The sequence below is a fragment of the Diabrotica undecimpunctata genome, chromosome 9 (assembly GCF_040954645.1).
Source record: "Diabrotica undecimpunctata isolate CICGRU chromosome 9, icDiaUnde3, whole genome shotgun sequence".
Taxonomy (NCBI): Eukaryota; Metazoa; Arthropoda; class Insecta; order Coleoptera; family Chrysomelidae; genus Diabrotica; species Diabrotica undecimpunctata.
Window position 1 is genome coordinate 1819113 of NC_092811.1, and position 20127 is coordinate 1839239.

Below are 20127 nucleotides of genomic sequence, written 5' to 3' on the forward strand. Positions count from 1 at the left end.
ATTGTTAAAGTCGAATATGACAAATGCCGATATGGATGCCAAGCCCAAGAAACCATCCAACATCTTACCGGTGGCTGCCAGGTATTTGTCGATACTGATTATAAAGAACGCCATGACTCAGTAGAAAAGATTATCCACAAGAACCAGCTGACAAACTGGGACATAATAGATCGGATCTCATACTAGTTAATAAACCTACTAGGCAAACACTGCCAGCATTGATGTGGCGATAGCCAACACCAATTAATTACGTGTTAAATACAACGAAAAGATCGCCAAGTACAGAGATCTAGAAATACAAATCAGAAGACAATGGAGAATGGAAAGTACCCAGACAGTACCTATTATTCTATCTACTACTGGTGTTATTCCCAAAAATCTCATAGCGAACGTAAAACAGCTGGGTCTAAATGAACATCTTTATAAGGCCATTCAGAAAGCTGTACTCTTCGCGACCTCCAGATGTGTACGAGATACTCCAACATACCAAGTCGCCTAGGGCTCGATAACACGAAAATGGCCCCACCAGAGCTCAATCCTTTTGATACCGTAGGTATCTGGGATGAGTGAATTTTCCCCTTAGAGGGAGTGTGAGCCGTATGGCTAAATCAGGATAAAATAAACTTTTCAGAGCAGCCTAAAAGTCCGAATTGTCTAAAGTCCAAATAGCTACAATCATTGCTAAACCAATCGTGGAGATTGCACTTGAAGAAAAAAGAAGAATTATGTCTCTAAAATTGACTACATAGTATAAGCATTGATCTTGTCACTTTCTGTTTTTCTCTGGATGGTGCTCAAAGTGTTAGCTGGTACTTTATAAGAGTAAGACCGATTTGAATGGTAATTTATGGCTTAACCTTCAGAATGTCGCATGTAGTGAATGGTGAAAAACAAATTTATCTAAAAATGTCACTGTGCTGAGCAAATTTGGGACCCCTGGTTGCATCATTGGACTATTCTTCTTCGCAAATTTAGATGGTGGTTCAATAACAATTAGTGGTTTCCATTGTTACGACATAATAAGTAGATACTTAGATTTAAATTGTCAAATATAGTTATTGACCATAGTGGTTTCAATAACTCGACACTTCAGGCCGTACAACGCGATTAGTAATTCAAATGAAGCTTTGATGGTCACAATTTTCTGCCCAAAATATACGATTTAAAGCCATTGGACGTTTTTGTCTGTAGTTTTGAAGTTCAGTTATCAAGCACACACTATTCATGTCTTGAAAGAAGAACTTAGGCGGAAAAGATCGACAAGAAGATTAAAATAAATAAAGAACGATTGAATATTCGAAAATTTGCGGGCGAGAGAGCTATCATGAAAAAACAATAACTAGGCTAAAGAAATATTCCTAGAATTCGAAGGAAAAATCGCCATAAGATCCAGATTTAGCCATACGGCTCACACTCCCTCTAAGGGGAAAAGTCACTCATCTCAGATACCTACGGTATCAAAAGGATTGAGCTCTGGTGGGACTTTTTCAATGTTATCGAGCCCTAGGCGACTTAGTACGTTCAGAGAGCAGTACTGCTTTTTGCATGGTCTTGTAGAGATGTTCATTAAGACCAAGCTGTTTTATGTCCTTTAAGAGGCTGTTCGGAATAATTCCAGTAGTAGAGAGAATAACAGGTATTACCTGGGTATTTTCCATTCTCCATTGTCTCCTTATTTGTATTTCCAGATCTCTTTTCTGGGCGGTTTTTTATAAAGTAAATATATTATTATTATTCATCTTCATACTTTACCTATTTGTGACAATTATTTTCCACTATCTTACTCATATAAGCAACCAATGACGCCTTAGATATACAGCTCTATTTTATATAATTTTTCCTTAGGCAATTTTTTACGTAAAGTCGGTTCGCTATATCTACGCGGGTTTCGGATTAACAAATTTATGCTAATGACTCATTGATAACCAGTTGCAGTAAACGACTTCCCAGAAAATTAGGTAAAAACTGCATTAATGGTCATATTTTAAAATACATTAAAATAACATTAGGGTAGGTATAAATTTGACGAAATTGGCAGAACAAGTCTATGGCAAGTGATACATAATTTGGGTTTCAAATTTCAAAAGGAGGATAACAGAAAAGCCCTTTGTGAAAGAAGTTCTGTTGTGCATAAAGAATTAACTTTCTAAGAAAATATTCTAAATTAAAAGAAGAAAGGGAAAATTTTGTATATTTAGACGAAACATGGATATTTTCTAGGGGTGCAACCAAGAGAATATGGCAAGATGATAACGTAAAGTCTATCAAACATACTGATGGAGAAGGGAAGCGACACATAATTTTACATGCAGGAGGGAAATCGGGTTTTATAGAAGGTGCTGATTTAATATTTTCATCTAAATCAAAATCAAGTGACTATCACGATAATATGAACACAGAAATGTTTGTAAAATGGTTACATGAAAAACTTCTCCCAGGTTTAAGTGAGCCCAGCGTAATTATTTTAGACAATGCACCTTACCATTCTGAAGTATTAAACAAAAGTCCAACGAATTCTTGGACTGTTAATAAAATTAAAGAATGGTTGACAAAGGAACATATACCATTTACACAACATATTTTAAAATCAGAATTATTACGCTTGGCAAATATCCACGCAAAACCAAAAATCTTTGATGTGGATCAGATTATTGAAAGTTACGGTCATCAAGTTTTACGTCTGCCACCGTATTATTGCCAGTTTAATCCCATCGAATATACATATATATGGGGAATAGCAAAACAATATTATGACAACCATATTGGGCCTAACGGTTATAGCGACGACGCAGTTCGGGAAACTTGGCGAAAGGCACTTTCAATTGTAACTCCAGAAGTGTGGTGCAACTGTATATTCAAGTGCGAGAAACTAATAGAAGATTGGTGGACTCGTGAAAATAAAATAAACGAAATAAGTCCAATCGTAATAACAATTAATGGTGATGACAGTGATGATGATGACGATTATGATATTTTTGATGATAATGACTGATTTTCATTTTTGTTGGCAAGTTAAATTTTTTTATTTTTCATTAGAAATTCTCTCCATGGAACAAATATACATAGACCATATTTTCTGTGTGAAGTGTAATATAAAATTATTATTAGGTTTATATTAGCCACATTAGACTCCATTAATGAAGTAATTCTCCTTATTATACTGTCAATTATATAAAATATTTTCCATTATTTAATTAAAAAAAGGTTATGGATTATTTTTCATTTCATTTGACCAGTTGATATTTCCCCAAAGAGCAGGTAATTAAAACTGGGTACTTAGAATAAAATTTTTAATCAGAAACCCGCGTAAATATAGCGAACCGACTATAATTGCGTATCCCTATAATAAGAGAGAGAATTGAGTGCATTGATTCTCCGATAAAATATATGATATGTAAATACTTTGTAGTCTGTTGATTAATATTCGGTCGATCAGTTAAAGATTTATTAAAAATTATTCTTAAAATGTCTCAACTCTACCAATTTTCCCATCCTTCAGTGACATTGACCAAGACAATCCCTTCAAAAATAGACGAGTAAAAAAAACGAAAGATAACAAACGAAACTTAGAAAAAAACTGTGAGCTTATCTCAGCCAAAAAAAAAAATAAAAGAATGTTGTCATCAAAATTTGGGTGTTCGATTACGGGCACAACAAGTAAAAGAAAAGTTGGTCCTTATTCCCATCGATGGTAAGATCGAATTTCTTCAAAAGTTACCAAGAGGTGTTAGCTTCGACATAATCCCGGGACACAAAGAGAAATGTCACGGCCTGGCGGATTATGTAGGATTATAATACATTTTAAACAACTAATGTGCGGGGTGCAGTGTTTTTAGGTCTCAAGTAGCCGGACTTGCGCGACTACATGGAGACAGTTCACACTGCCTTTTTTATTTCGACAGTGGCGGCGACTCCGCCAATTATCCAAAAGGCACTTTTTAGAAAGTCACTTACTTGTAACATTATCGAATTTACGACTTTTTTTAGTCTTTTAATAAAGACATTACTTGTAAGTAATAAAACGAAACCTTACTGTAGGGTAAGTCCGGGAGAGATGGGCCATCCGTATAGACGGGCCATTCGTCATATTGCAGATCCTCTATTTATTGTGCAGTGCGACGTTGATTTATAACATTTAGTCAACGACAGACCCTGTGAACGTGGTCATTGCGACGTGTATGCACAAACAACGGAAATTTTTTTACTTAATTATATGTTGTTGGTGAAATTTTTCCTTGGTGAATTTTCAAGTTGTGTAAGTTTTGACGAAAGGTAAGTTTTTTTTTATTATTTATGTATTTAACTGTTATATTGAGACCAAACAACTGAACCTTACCTAAAATACCCTTATAAAATTTAAACTGTGTGTTCGATGGCGTGGCCCGTCTCTACCGAACCTTTGGGATAGACGGGCCACAGCGTATCGGTATAGATGGGCTAATAATAAGTATTGGGTTTGTATTATTCAACAATTTTTTTTAATAATAAGTATTATTAATTAATTTCTATATTGTTACAGGTTACAATATGCCTTCATATTATAAGCGGAAATCTACTGTTGAAAGAGGTAAATGGAGCGAAGAAGCACTACAAAATGCGGTTGCAGCTATCAGAGAAAATCGCATGGGACTAAATCGAGCTGCATTAGCTTATGGCATACCTCGAAGTAGCATACAGAGAATAATGAAAAATAATGATCTAAAAAAAGAACAATCGTCTTGGACCTTCTTCAACTCTTGGGGATGAGATCGAGATGAAATTAGTGCTGCATATTAAGAAATTGCAAAAGTATGGTTTTGCACCCACTCGTGACCATGTACGAACTGTGGCGTTTGAGTTAGCAGAAAAATTTAATGTAAGCCACAAATTCAATAGAAACAACAATAAAGCTGGTTTTGACTGGTTGCAGTCTTTTTTACGGCGCCATCCAGACATATCAGTGCGAAAAGGTGAAGGAGTTTCTTTGGACAGGGCAAAAGGATTAAACCACGAGGTAGTTTAACAGTTAAACAAGAATGTCCCTGTTATTACATCAGGAGAGAAAGGAGAAACGATTTCTGTGATAAGCTGCTGGAATGCTGAGGGCGTATTTTTACCTCCGTATTCTATTTTTAAAGGAAAAAATAGAAAAGAAGAATACGCGGATGGAATGCCACCTGGAGCAATGTTTGTAATGTCCGAAAAATCGGCCTACGTAAATGCAGATATTTTTTTACACTGGCTAAAAAATCTATTTATTCCTAGAAAGCCTCAAGGCAAAGTTTTGCTGATATTAGATGGACATACGTCCCATACAGCAGCAGTGAAAGTATTAGAATGCGCCGAAAACAACGAAATTATAATGTTGTGCTTACCCAGTCATACCACGCATTTTCTTCAGCCGTTGGACCGAGCTTTTTTCAAATCTTTAAAGGCTAATTTTTACTCGAGATGTCAAAAGTATATCAGAAATAACCCAACAAGAAAAATTACACGTTACCAGTTTGGTGAGTTGTTAGGCAATGCGTGGAAAATCTCAGCAACGGTGAAAAATGGAACATCTGGATTTGTTGCACAGGAATTGTACCGTTTGATCCCGATAAAATTCCAGAGCACGCTTTTTTGTCCACAAATGAGAGCTCCTCAGCTATAGTAGAAGAACAAAGTAATACAGAAATATATCTAAATATTTTAGATGAACCAGGTCCTTCACTTGCAGGCATTACTCTAGTCGTTGATGAAGAAACTGCAGCTGGTACGTCTAATGTTGAAGACTCAAGTGTAACACCTGGAAAAGTATTGGACACGTTATCGCCTGTACCCAAAATTGATGCTGCAAAAAAGAATGTAAGGGGCCGAGCAAGAAGAGTGGTGGAAATTCTTAATTCTGCAGACAAAATTCAAGAAAATAAGATAAAGAAACAAGAATCAAAAAAGAAGACAGTTCCAAAGCAGCAAAGCAAAAGGCGTCAATGTAAAAAGTATGAGTTAGATTCGTCTGATGATGATATGAATGCAGATGTGCCAGTTTTAGATGACAGCGAAGACGAAGACGAATTTAATGAAAATGAGTGCATTGGTTGTGGTAAAGATTACAGCAAAACATCCAGAAAAGATGACTGGGTTCAATGTTTGATTGGCAAACACTGGTGCCATGACAACTGTACAAAATTTGAAAATGTTTGTGATTCATGTGGAAAAATTGCTAGTAAAAAGAAATAGGTTAACATCATTATTTTATATGTTTCAAATTAGCCCAACTCTACCAATAGGAATGGCCCATCTGTACCTACGTATTGGTATAGATGGGCCAATAAGAAGTATTTATGTTAATTTCTATAACTTTTATATTATATTAAGTTACATGTTTTTTAATTTGCATAATAAATATATAAACTATAATAAGTATTTTTTTCCAAAAATCGTATCATACACTAGTCAATTTTTCAAGTAATCAAAGTGAGAAAAAAAGTGGCCCGTCTTTCCCGGACTTACCCTATATTATTGTAATTAAAAAACAAAGTAAATAATTTAAAAGTTACAAACACCGATTATAACTTCTGCTAAACCACATACGTACTCACCGTTTCGTTTTCCTTCTCATTTCCAGATGCAACCCAGAAAACGAGTTATCATTTCCGGGATTTGGAAGTGGGTGCGGCGGAAGCACGTCCAGCATGGCCTACCTGAAGTCAGCTCCTTATCCCGTGCCTGGATTGGGACTCCATGGATTACCGGTGGATTCGCTGCACTCGTCTATGGCGGGGTATCCTGGAGGTAAGCGAAAACGTTTGTTTTAATTAAAATGCGAGTTTTCTGGAAATGGAAATGCATAAAATGTATAAGTAATCTAAATGGGGACGTTACTTTTTTGATATTCATTAACCTAAAAGCGACTCTTGAGAATGGGAGTGTCTAAAATAAATTATACAGTCTGAATATTTCGGTGGGAATGTGCATGCGAAAGTAATCATCGAATAACATATGATTGTGATATTATCAGTATTTAGTTCTTGTATTCTTGTATAACGACTATCGAAATCGCGCGATTTTACCCCGTTAGCCTCTTTCTTGTAGGGTGTATTGCCTATGGAGACGTAATGACACCGAGGAATTTCTTAAGCGAATAAAAAATGGGCGAAGATGATTTTTTTGGGAAGTCAACAAAAATTTTCACCGAAACTAAATTTTTTTTTATTTATTCTGCTTCAACCACTTAGGGTTATTAGCATAAGAAAGAGGCATATACAAAATAAAAAACACAATGTTTATAAGACATGGTTGCAACCGAAAAATAAGGTTTTACGAAAATTCGCAAACGGAATTATTCCACAGGGTGTTTCAAAGTTAAGATAATAAAACCACGTTTTAATTACCCCGTACAATAAGTCAAATATAAAAGTTTATCAAAAAACTTGACGTTCAACGTTTGGCATTCCTTTCCCCAGGTAGCTGTAGCTTCCTTCGTGGTTATTGTTAGTTGTTGCCCTAGAAACCATCAGGGTCTTCTAACTCTAATGCCACAAATTGGTCGCATTGCTCCTCTAGTGATCCTTTCAGAAATTCTTCTTCTCATTGCGCCGTCTCCTTTCGAAGGTTGGCGATCCAAATGGCAATTGTAGTTTTGGAAACTTTGGACATCTCCTCAGGTCTTTCAGCCACGAGTTCTGAGATTTTCCCAAGTTAACATGCTCCTTTTCTAACTTGGCTGCACCGTGCTGAAGACGACCAATAGTCAGAAATACGTATATACGGTTGCCTTCCATCGGTATACCATTTTTGGTTTTCTGTTTTACGAGACATGCTATTACATTTTACTTTTTTATATATATATATATATATATATATATATATATATATATATATATATATTGATATGATTGGTGTTTATAGAAAATAATTTATAAATTATATACTAGATAATATTAGATATTAAACGTATTTGGTTATTTTAATAAGTTATATACTAGAGAATTTTATAAAAATATATTTATGTGAGGGCATTTTTAAGAAATTAGCATATAATAATTGTAAAAAGTTGTATTTTAATGTTGTAAATATATTTAAGTGAGCCATGTGCATAGGCAACCAACTATACAGTAAGTGACAGACAGAAATTAATAATTTTTACGAATATAAGTGGGGTTGTAGTTGTTTAAAATGTGTAGTTTATTAAATTAGAATGTTAAGTTACTAATTTAAGTGTATATTCTGATCTGAAAAGCCTAAATGTCAACAAAATTATCAATAGAAAATTAAAGAATTCTCCAGAATAGAGAATTTGACCTTTGTTTACGGTCGAACATTCGGGAATAATGGTTATGTCTGTGGATCGAACATATACTGTTTCCAGAAAATTCAGACATGTGTTTAATGGAATAAATCGAACATGATTTCTTACCAGATGGTTCTGGAAGATTGAAAAGATATAAATACCCGTGATTTGGATTCAAGATGGCAGTTTAGTAAGAAAGTCCATTCAGTCCATTCAGTTAGTCAATCAGTTATGAGTTACAGTTACTATGATGGCCAGTTTTAGTATGAAAATTAGTTAGAGGCAGTCAATCAGTTACAATTGTTCAATATAGTGGGTTAAATCAAGATTAAGAAACAGTATAAAGAAAATATTATTGAAGATTAAAAATTATGTTATGTATAAATGATGATTGGATAATGGAAGAAGTATTAATTGAATATTAAAATTAAATAATATTTTTGGTGATTGGATATTGATATATTGAAAAGAAGAATAAAAATAAATGCTGTTTGCTGGTTTGCTTGGTGGTTTATAAATGCTGTGAAGAAAAATATCTTAAATTGGTGGAAGCTGATAATTGGATAAAGTAATTTCAAAAAAACAAGGATAACCGAAGCTGAGAAGAAGACATTTGAGTGGTGATTATAATCTATATAGTGGAAAACAGTTCATTTAGGCATTCAGTGACAGGAAGGTACAAAATTTTGTTAATATAATTTAGTTAGTGTCATAACAATTTCAATTTTGTAGATAGTTTGTTTAAATTTTACATTGTCTATAGAATTTAATTAGTTTCATAAGAATTTCAATTTAAAGATAGTTTATTTTAAATTTACATTGGCTAGGTTAGATATATATGTGTTTCATAATAGATATAATAAAGATAATTTAAAAAAAGTACTTACAAACTAATTCTTTGAGAACCGCGATAAAAACCCTATATTATTAAAAAAACCATTCATTGCTCATCATTCACAAACAAAACATCATTACAATATATATATATATATATATATATATATATATATATATATATATATATATATATATATATATTTACCGAATATTTTACTAATTAATTACTTTTATTTATAAATTTAATACGTATCAATAAAAATAACAATTTTGTAATAAATATTTCATTAAATAAATATAGAGATCGAATATTTAATGGCAGCTGCAAATAACAAATCAAAATAAAAATATTAAACCTATATGTATACCAAATAAACGAATCATATCTGACTAAATAATTTAAAATTATATATATTTTCAACTATATGATATTATATTAATTTTCGGATGCGTGTTATAGTCTAGTCAGTGGGAGATGTTCCCAGTAAGAAATTTTTACTTGTCACGTTTGTAATCCAAGTCAGACTAGGTGAGATGAAAGGAAAGCTTGCTATGATTAATTTTTCTTCTTGTAGTTTCTTCTCCTATCGGAGGTTGGCTATCATCACAGTTATCCGTACCTTATTGGCGACTGCTACTGAGCTGAAACTATATCACTTTCTTAGGTTTCTTAGCCAGGAAATTCTTCGTCTTCCTATGGATCTTTTACCCTTGATTTTACCTTGCTTTATGAGCCTTAATATCTCATATTTCGCATCTCTGGTAGTGTGACCTAAATATTCCAGCTTTCTTGTTTTGATATTCTTTATGATCTGGCAATCCTTTTATAGCCTTCTATAGGAGCCTTCTAATATGATCAATTAGGAGGTAGTAAATAAGATATTAGATAGCTAAGCTATAGATAGATAAGCCTTATGAGCAATCTCCTGAAAACTTTTTTAAAAATTATACATAAAAGAATATATAAAAAGTGTGAAGAACACATGACAAACACACAATTCGGCTTCAAGGATGCATTGAGTACTCGAGAGGCACTTTTCGTAATACAAGTTCTCTTTCAAAGATGTAAAGACGTGAATTGTGATATATATGTCTGTTTTGTTGATTACCAGAAAGCGTTCGATAGAATAAAACATGACGAACTGATGAAAATATTAAATTCAATTGGTTTAGACAGCAGAGATCGCCGTATAATAAACAATATCTATTACGAACAAACTGCAGCTGTTAGAGTTAGGGATCAGTTAACAGACCACATAAAGATAAAAAGAGGTGTGCGACAGGGATGTATATTGTCCCCATTATTGTTCAATACATATTCAGAGCACATTATGAACCTAGCGCTAACGGACATAGACGAGGAAATACTTATAAACGGAGAACGATTGAACAACATAAGATACGCTGATGATACTGTCATTTGTGCAGACAGTCTTAAAGATCTGCAGACACTTGTCTCCAGGGTGGCAGAAGTAAGTAGCAGGTTTGGGCTTGATTTTAACAGAAAAAAAACAAAATACATGGTTATGGTTATAAGCAAAAATAGGATACCACCTGGTCAATTTTTAGTTAATCAACAACCTATAACACAAATCACCAACTTTTGTTATCTGGGTGCAAACTTAAATGAACAGTGGGACCAATCGACGGAAATTAAGATAAGGATCGAGAAGGCAATATCAGCTTTCGTCAAAATGAAAAAAATCTTTAACAACCAAGATATAAAATTGGAAATAAAAGTTCGTTTACTTAAATGCTACGTATTCTCCGTTCTTTTATATGGCGTGGAGTCATGGACCTTAACTGAAGCATCACTGAAGAGACTCGAAGCATTTGAGATGTGGTGCTATAGACGCATGTTGAGGATTTCTTGGATAGACAGAGTCACCAACGAAGAAGTACTACATAGAATGGGTAAAGAGCGGTTAAAGAACTAATCATAACCATAAAACGTCGCAAACTAGAATACATGGGCCATATAATGCGCAATGAACAACGATACAACCTACTTCGGACCATACTTCAAGGTAAAGTGCATGGGAAAAGAGGTCCAGGACGAAGAAGAATATCCTGGCTGCATAACCTGCGAAAATGGTTTAACTTAACCACTACCGGACTTTTCAGGGCAGCAGTCAACAAAGTCAGAATAGCCATGTTAGTGTCCAACATCCGTAACGGATAGGCACCATAAGAAGAAGAAATAAGATATTATGGTACGCCAACCGACATGAATTGAGACAGTTACGATGTCTCTCCATTCTGTTCAGTTGTTGACTCAGTCGGATTCTCAATTTCCTTAGGATATCCTCATGGGCCACTCAGAATCACTTTCTGGATGGTTCTTTTTTTCCACGCTCTCTGTAGATAACCAGCCCACCTAATCTACTGTTTTTTGTTTCAGCCACCAAGTTTGGTTTTCCAAACAGTAGCTGCAATTCAATTGATCGCATAATTTTTTCTAAGGATTTTTCTCTTCCACCACCTGAACCCCTCTTAATCTTTGCTGTACAAAGTCTATGTCTATGCGGGTTTTTGTACTGACAACTATGGACTTAAACTGCTCTGCGGTAGACTGATGTAGATTCTATTAACCGCTGTGATTCTAGCTTTAATATTTTCCCTCACAGAAAAGATTATTACTTCTTAGTTACTGACGCATCCAAAACTTCAGACAGTTTAGGAGCTGCCGTGATAGATTCTGATCATAACGCTGATTCACACTGATGATAGCAATAAAGCTTCTTCTTCTTTTGTTGCCTACTCGTTTCGAATATTGGCAATCATTCTGGCTATAATTATTTTATTAACTGATGTTTTAAATAGATTAGTTGTTGTTGTGGAGAACCATTTCATCAGGTTTTTTAAGCATGATATAATTCTTCTCCCAATTCCTCGCTTTCTGAATACTTTGCCTTGAAGGATTATTTTCAGTAATCTCTATTTAGTGCCGTTTCTCATTAGGTGTCCGAGATATTCTAACTTTCTCCTTTTAATCGTATACATCACTTCTATTTCTTTCCCCATTCGTCGTAGTACAGTCTTGTTGGTTATCTTGTCCGTCCTTGATATCCTTAGGATTCTTCAGTATAGCCACATCTCGAGGGCTTTAAGTTTCTTCTCCATCGCTTCAGTGAGTGTCCAGGATTCAACTCCGTAGTATAATATTGAGAAGATATAAACATCGTAGGAGGCTTACTTTTATTTCCCGATTAAGGTTGTGGCTTTTAAAGAGTTTGGCCATGTTGTTGAATGCACTCCTAGCCTTCTCTATTCTACATTTTACTTCTTGTGAGTGATTCCATTGTTAGTTTACTATTGTTTCAAGATTTTCAAAAGAAATCTGTCATTTTGATGAAGACGGCGTGCTAGCTCAAAGAACTTCGGGTGCAATTGGGAGGTGTGGTGACTGTGGATGGAAAAAGAATCGAAAAACGAAATATTTTTATTCGATTTGGATCTTTAACTGTAACTGTAACACTGTAACAATATTCCGGCTTAATTTTATTATGTTTTTTGCCATCTCTTATATTTTTTATGTTAAGTCTTAGTGAAATATTGTTTTATTTTTGTTTAAGATAGTTCTTGAAGACTGTTATGTTATGTTCTAATTTTAAGTTAATTGTCAGGCTATAGCGGGATAACATGGTCAAATGTCCCCGCACCGATCAGCACCACGACTTATGCTTTCAATAAAGCATATAAAAACATGACTTCATGCAAATTTTTAGCTTCCCAGAGCCCATAGAACCTCTTAAATCTAAAAAAGAAGCTTTTTTCAACTTTATTTTTTTCTGGATGCAATTTTGTTTTAAAAAATCACTTTATGCAATTAACGAGTCAAAAATAGAAATAATGCTTAGAAACAGTTTTTTCAAGTTTTGACTATTGAAGAAAAAAAAAGACAAGTGGTATAACAAAATTGAAAGGTGCGATCAAAAATACGCGGAAATTCGATCATTTAACTACTAGATTTTAAGGTTATGAGTCAATAAAGTGGGAAGATATTAAAAAAACACACTTTTTTCGCAATTTTAGAATTTGTAAGTTAAAAATGATTATTTTAACAATAATGATTAATAGTTCGTAAGAAAATAGATAGAAAAGCATACATCTAACTATTTGATTTTGAGGTAAGGAAAAAAAGTGCGAAAACGATAAAAAACGTGGTATTTTCGAATTTTATCTTTCTAAAAGAGTTATATGGGGACTTTTACAAAAGAATATGATAATGTGGAGGAAAAAATGTTGAATTATCAACTGAGTTTTGAGGTTATGTCCAAATAAATGAGTAAAAAAAACGGTTTTTTTTTATTTTTCGATGCTTTCCGCTCAGAAATTGAAAATTCTGCCTTGGCTATTTAAAATAACGAAGAAAATACATAAAAAATTCTTATTTAAAAGTTAGCCAAAAATTATTAACATAACCTAAGAAATTATTGAAAATTTCAATGATTTTTCCTGAGCTCAATTTTTAATAACAAAAATTTAAAAAAATCAGGCTATTTTGTATTCAAAAGATACATCTTCGTTAATTTTTTCAGATTTTTTAGAGCAAAATTGCGTCCAGAAAAAAATAAAGTCGAAAAAAGCTTCTTTTTTAGATTTAAGAGGTTCTATGGGCTCTGGGAAGCTAAAAATTTGTATGAAGTCATGTTTTTAAAATTGAAAGCACAACTCGCGGTGCTGATCGGTGCGGGGGCACTTTTGACTATCTTATCCCGCTATAGCCTTTGTTTAATTGTTTAATATTGTTTAACCACAACCAATAGATTATTGTATTGAAATTTAAACAAAATGCATCCAAAGGACTATTTTTATGACCGGTGTAGTAGACCGTGTGCGACTACTAATACACAAAATTAAACTGCGCCTACTGAAAGGTTAAGTATCAAAAACAAAACTCGTTTAATTATGTTTTGCTGGACTATATGAAATGATACTTTTAATACAATTTTACCACCACGAACCGTAAAATGTTTTAAAACTGTAATCCCAGCACATGTTTAAATTGTCAAAATTAATATTTTTCCACGGAAAATGCCATATATTTCAGATTTAATTGAATAATTTTTTATCGTTAGTATTTATCATTAATATAAACATATATTTATAAATTAATTATAAATATTTAATAAAAATAACTCAACATAATGGGAATACATATGTATTATTTAATAGAATTTATATTCAAGTAATAAAAAAAATTGTTATAAAGGCTATAGCGGGATAAGATGGTCAAAATTGCACCATGCTCGATTCAGTTTTGGGTCTGGCCATTCGAAATAGGATATAAGGATATAATTAAAAACTCACTCAGTTAAATTTTCAAGTCCCTAGGTGTCTCTGGGGGTTCGCTATGGGAAAAAACGTATTAAAAAAATTTTTTTTAAACGTTGTATTGCTGCAAAAAATCTGAAAAAATTCATGAAAGCGTATCTTAATAATACAAAACTGCCTGATTTTTTTCAGATTTTTAGCTTGAAAATTGAGCCCAGGAAAAATATTTAAAATTTTCAGTGATATTTTAGGTTATGTCGGAAATTTTTGGCCAACTTTAAACCAATGTTTTTTAATGGGTTTTTCCAGTTCTTTCGAATGGCATAGGTATTATTATGATTTTTAACGTGGAAAATTCCTAAAAATCGAAAAAACTGCTTTTTTTGGCATTTTTCTGAAGTTTTTGACTCATAACATCAACAACATACACCTAAATTAATGATAATTCATATTTTTATATGTATTCTTGCATTTACAATCGAAATAAGCTATTAAAACTACTATTTTTTTCCTACAGGACTGAGTCCAATCTTTATTCTCTTTTGATCATCTTAGTCTATTTTTCTTTTGTTGTTATGTTAAAAGTGGCTTTTCCTTAGCCTAAAATAAAATGAAATTTATTAAAAACAATTCGTACTCATTTTTTTTTTCAACTATAAAACTTACCAAATCCTAATTTGTAGGCTTCTCGGTGAAATGTTGATCTAGAAACGTGTCTTCCAAAAAGGTCACTCCATAAAACGCTTAACTCCGTTTGCTCCTCGATTTTTCACTATAATGCGTCTTAATGTCCTTCGACCTGCTTCGGTTACGTTTTCGTACATTTCTAGGTTTTGTGACGACCGAACCTGTAGTTTTGTATCTTTTGACTATATTTCTTACACTACAGCGTGACAATTGCGACATATTCACAATTTCCGAATTGGATTTTCCAGAATTAAAAAATCTAATAATGATTGAACAAATTTTCTCATCGATAACTTTACCTCGACCCATTGTACAATCCACAAACGGCAAAAAGCTTTACAATTCTACAAAATATATTTGACATTAACTGAAAATATTATTGTTTTCGTGTCATTTTTCCATAGCTACCTCTGAATTTAACGTAATTATGAAAAATCAACGTATGTTGACATAAGTGAATGCATAGTCAGGGTTTAGTGAAATTTTTTTTATTGTTGAAAATAAATAAAAAACCATACGGGTAACGTTTTTAATAAATATTAATAAAAATGCCATATGGGAACTTATGGGATAAAATCATGAAGAGTATAATTTGTTTATGGTAATCGACTTAAACTACAAATTCCATAGGTCTTCTTCTTCTTCTTGTTCTAATGACGCTACAACCCATTGTGAGTCTTGGCCTGCTTAACAATGTCCTTCCATTCTGCCCTGTCAGATACTTTCCTTCGCCACTGTCTGATGTTCATGGTTTTAAGATCCCTCTCTACTCTCTACGTCGTCTATCCATCCTTTGCGGGTCCTTCCTCTTGTTCTGTTTCCTTGAGGCTTCCATCTTTGGACTACTTTTACAGCTCGATTATCTGACATTCTTTCTAGGTGACCAAGCTAGTTTAGTCTTGGTGACTTTACAAATCTAACAATATGTGCATTCTGCATTAGTTCATCCAGCTCGTGGTTCATTTTAATTCTCCACAAACCATCGCTGCATTGGGTTAGTCCAAATATCTTCCTTAGCATTTTGCGCTCAAATAATCTCAGTTGATTTTCATCAGTGGTTGAGAGGGCCCACGTTTATCATTCATATGTGACCAATGGTCTAATTACTGTTTTGTAGATTCTAAGCTTAAACTCACGATTCAGTAACTTACTTTTCATTAAGTCTTTGTATACATAAAAGCACTTATTACCGCTAAGAATCCGTGCTTGTATTTCTTGACTGATGTTGTTGTTGTCATTTATTATTGAGCCTATTAGGTAAGGAAAAGTGAAGGCATATTTGTAGGGATTGTTGTCTACCTTCAGATTCTCATGTTGATTCGATTTTGTGCGCTCCATATATTTTGTTTTGCTTTCAATATATAGACCAAATGTAGCAGTTTGTCGTTTCAGTTCTATAACTTTACCCTTTTTGATCTTGTATTAATCTTGTATTAATACAGCCGTTTATATCCAGTTTTCTAACAACAGCTTCTAAAGTTAGATTAAAAAGTGTTGTTGATAAGGCATCACCTTGTCTAACTCCATTTTCAATATCAAAGGCCTGCGCCATATCTCCATCTATTCTCACCATAGCTTTGGAAACCTCCAGAGTCATTCGTATAAGTTTAACCAACTTATTGGGTATTCCTAACATAGATAGTTGCTTTAACATCTTTTGTCGATCTACTCCATCAAACGCCTGTTTGAAATCGATATACAAGTTGGAAATAGGTATGTTATAGGTATTCAACACATTTTTCATGTAAACCCCTTAACATTCCATATGGTCAAATTCCGTAGGTGGGCCAGTTAATATGGGAAGAGGCTCGTAGTATTCTCTTAAACCCACCAATAAAAGCAGATATTATACACAGATGCGAGTCACTACAACATTTCTAAAGACACTACTGGTGCATGAAAATATCTGATTTTTAACTTAACACATAGCATTAAATAATCTATTTTTTTAGGTAACCAAAGGAAACAGAGACGGGAACGAACCACGTTTACCAGAGCTCAGTTAGATATATTAGAGTCTCTATTTGGAAAAACTCGGTATCCTGATATATTCATGAGAGAAGAAGTGGCCTTGAAAATTAATTTACCCGAGTCTAGAGTACAGGTAAGAAATATAACGAACGAAAAAATTGTTTATTCTTCTTTAATAATACACTCGAAAAGAATGTGTGATATATGTGACATAATCCGTGACATTTTATATGACATTTGACATAGAACTTGATGTTTTGACAGAATATATGACATTTAACATAATAAGTGATGTTTAGACATAAGACGTGACGATTTGACATAACAAAGTGACATTAGACGTAATTTCTGATGTTTCAGATAACCTTTTAACACAAAACGTTACACGTATCATGTGAAAACATTACAAATTTTCCAAAGATTACGTATACCGTAAAGAAATCACCAATTGTGCCAAAACGTCACGTAAAATGTCAGGTCTTACGACAAATGTCTTATTTTTATGTGAAAAAGTTACGTTTTATGTCAAAATGTAAATCAAAAATCACGTAAAACGTCAAGTATTATGTCAAAATGTCACGCCTTACGTCAAATATTGCGTTTTATGTCAAATTGTCTCGTAAAATGTCAGGTCTTACGACAAATGTCTAATTTTTATGTGAAGAAGTTACGTATTATGTCAAAATGTAACTCAAAAATCACGTAAAACGTCAAGTATTATGACGAAACGTCACGCCTTAGGTCAAATATCGCGTTTTATGTCAAAACGTCAAGTAAAATGTCTCGTATTATAACAAAATGACATGTAGGTGTGCAATCCAGCCGTTCTGTGAGAAAATTAAAACTGAGCAGAATGGACCTTAGCGGTGTCATTAACAAAAGAAATGAGGCCATTGTCTCCACAAAATTTGCCCTTTTTAGGTGTATAATAAATAAATACGAAGAACAATATACATATTATTTTGTGTAGAGATTTGCGATAACGAATATTTGTTTTAGTTTCTCAAAATTTAAGTAAGGATCCCCTTGTAGCTATATTTTGTCAACTCTCTACAAACCCGTAGAAATTACGAGAAGTAGGTAAGAATACATACAGGCATACAGGCAAAATCAATACCAGAGATTGTATACTTTACATGATATGTTCTTTGTTCTCATTTTCCACACGCATAAGGCTTCCTTTTACGCCGGAGCTAATCAAGCGGAAAGATCCTATTGATTTTCTTTTAAATAGAAAATTACCTGACGGCTAGAAAATTAAGCAAACTTTTTCTTGTACATTAATACAAATTTGGTGGCTTCAATACTTATTTTTATGTAAATACCTTTTATATACAGGGTGAGTCATGAGGAACTTTACATACTTCTACCATATGTAGAGTCCCTCAGGGAGCATATCATGTGGCCACTAAAAAATGTCAACTCCTCTTCTTTATTAATTAACAGGGTGATTTGTGTAATTGACCATTTATTTCATTTTACTGTAGTGTTTATACGGCTTATTTGATTTTTTTAATTTTTGCATGATACAGTACACTACTATCAAGCATTCGACTGGTATTAGCTAAACTAAAAAATTCCAGGACTGGCTTTGGAAAAATTAATTTAGGGATTCGTATTAAATATTACACCCTGTATATATTTTTTTTAAAATGCAATAAGTGATTTTCAAACTACATAAATAGCCAATGAAAACGACATATGCGACAATGTTGTCGCACTTTTATTAAATTTTTAGTGAACGATCAAATCTTACCAAAAATAGAACAACCATAATGAAGTATCAAATTATAAGGTAATTAATTTAAACAAATGTTATAAATTTCAAACATTTTAATTGAAATGATAAACTGAGTCACTGCACAACAAAAAACAGTAACTACTAACAATAACGAAGAACAATTTAAAAAAAAAAAAACTAAAAATATGTACATAATTATGATAAACCCATAAATTAGAACTGGAAAAGATACAATAATGGTAACAAAATAAAAATAATTCAAAATAGATTTTCGAAATGGAACCCTGCAGCCTGTACACATTTTTGTTGCCGAATTGTTAATTGACGTATTGAATTACGGATACTCTGGGGATCGTTTCTAATAGTATTACAACAATGTATAATTCTATCAATTAATTGTTGTCGGTTATTAATATTCACTGCGTAAACTAGTTGCTTCAATCGTCCCCAAATATGGTAATCAACGGGATTGAAATCAGGGGATCTTGAAGGCCACGAAATAGGACCTGCACGTCCTATCCACCTGTTGCCATAAACATTATTGAGATGTTGTCTCACTGCCAGTAAAAAGTGTGGGGGTGCCCCATCATGCTGAAAATACATCCCTCCGATAGCAACGTTCGCGTTGGCAAGCAAATTCGGCAAAATATTTTGTAGAAAGTTCAAATAGACCTGCCCTGTTAAAGGACCATCAAAAAAGTGAGGACCTACTAATTGGTTATTTATGACACCAATCCACACGTTAACCGAAAACCTTAACTGAGAACGACGTTCTCGAATAGCATGGGGATTTTCTTCTGCCCACACATGTGAATTTCGTGAATTATTTATCCCGTCTCTGGTAAATTGGGCTTCATCTGTAAATAGTGTCCTGTATAGCGTTGGTCGATTATTGTTAATCCATCTACAAAATTCCAACCTATCGATCTCATCTCCAGCATGTAGTCGCTGAACCATTTGAATGTGATATGGGTATAGATTATTTTTTTGTAAGACTCTACTTACTTTTGATTGAGTAACATTGAGTTCTCGACTTACTTGTCTAGTGCTTATTGTAGGGTTCATAGTAACGGCGTCCATAATGTCATCTTCCTGCGCTTCATCTACATGTCGCTCTGTTGTTCCACTAGGAAAAGTGCCATTTTCTCGCAAATAATTAAAAACTGACCCAAATGTTGGATGACTGGGAGTTCGACGATTAGGAAATCCCCTGCGATATTCTCTACTAGCAGCCCTACCATTCCCATTACAGAATCCATAAACAAATATTATGTCTGCATATTCTGTGGTCGAAAACTAATGTGGCATTTTGAACGAAAGTAACAAAAGCTCTACCAAAACTAACACAATGTACTTAACG

At 33.5% G+C, this 20127-nt stretch overlaps 1 protein-coding gene across 1 annotated transcript in view; it reads left to right on the forward strand.

Moving 5' to 3' along the window:
• LOC140449382 (uncharacterized) overlaps positions 1-20127 on the forward strand; it is an 89096-nt gene that overhangs the window by 58107 nt on the left and 10862 nt on the right. The window contains exons 3-4 of the mRNA XM_072542534.1: positions 6590-6756; positions 17008-17159. Of these exons, the coding sequence (XP_072398635.1) occupies positions 6590-6756; positions 17008-17159 (319 nt within the window). The remainder of the gene's footprint in view (positions 1-6589; positions 6757-17007; positions 17160-20127) is intronic.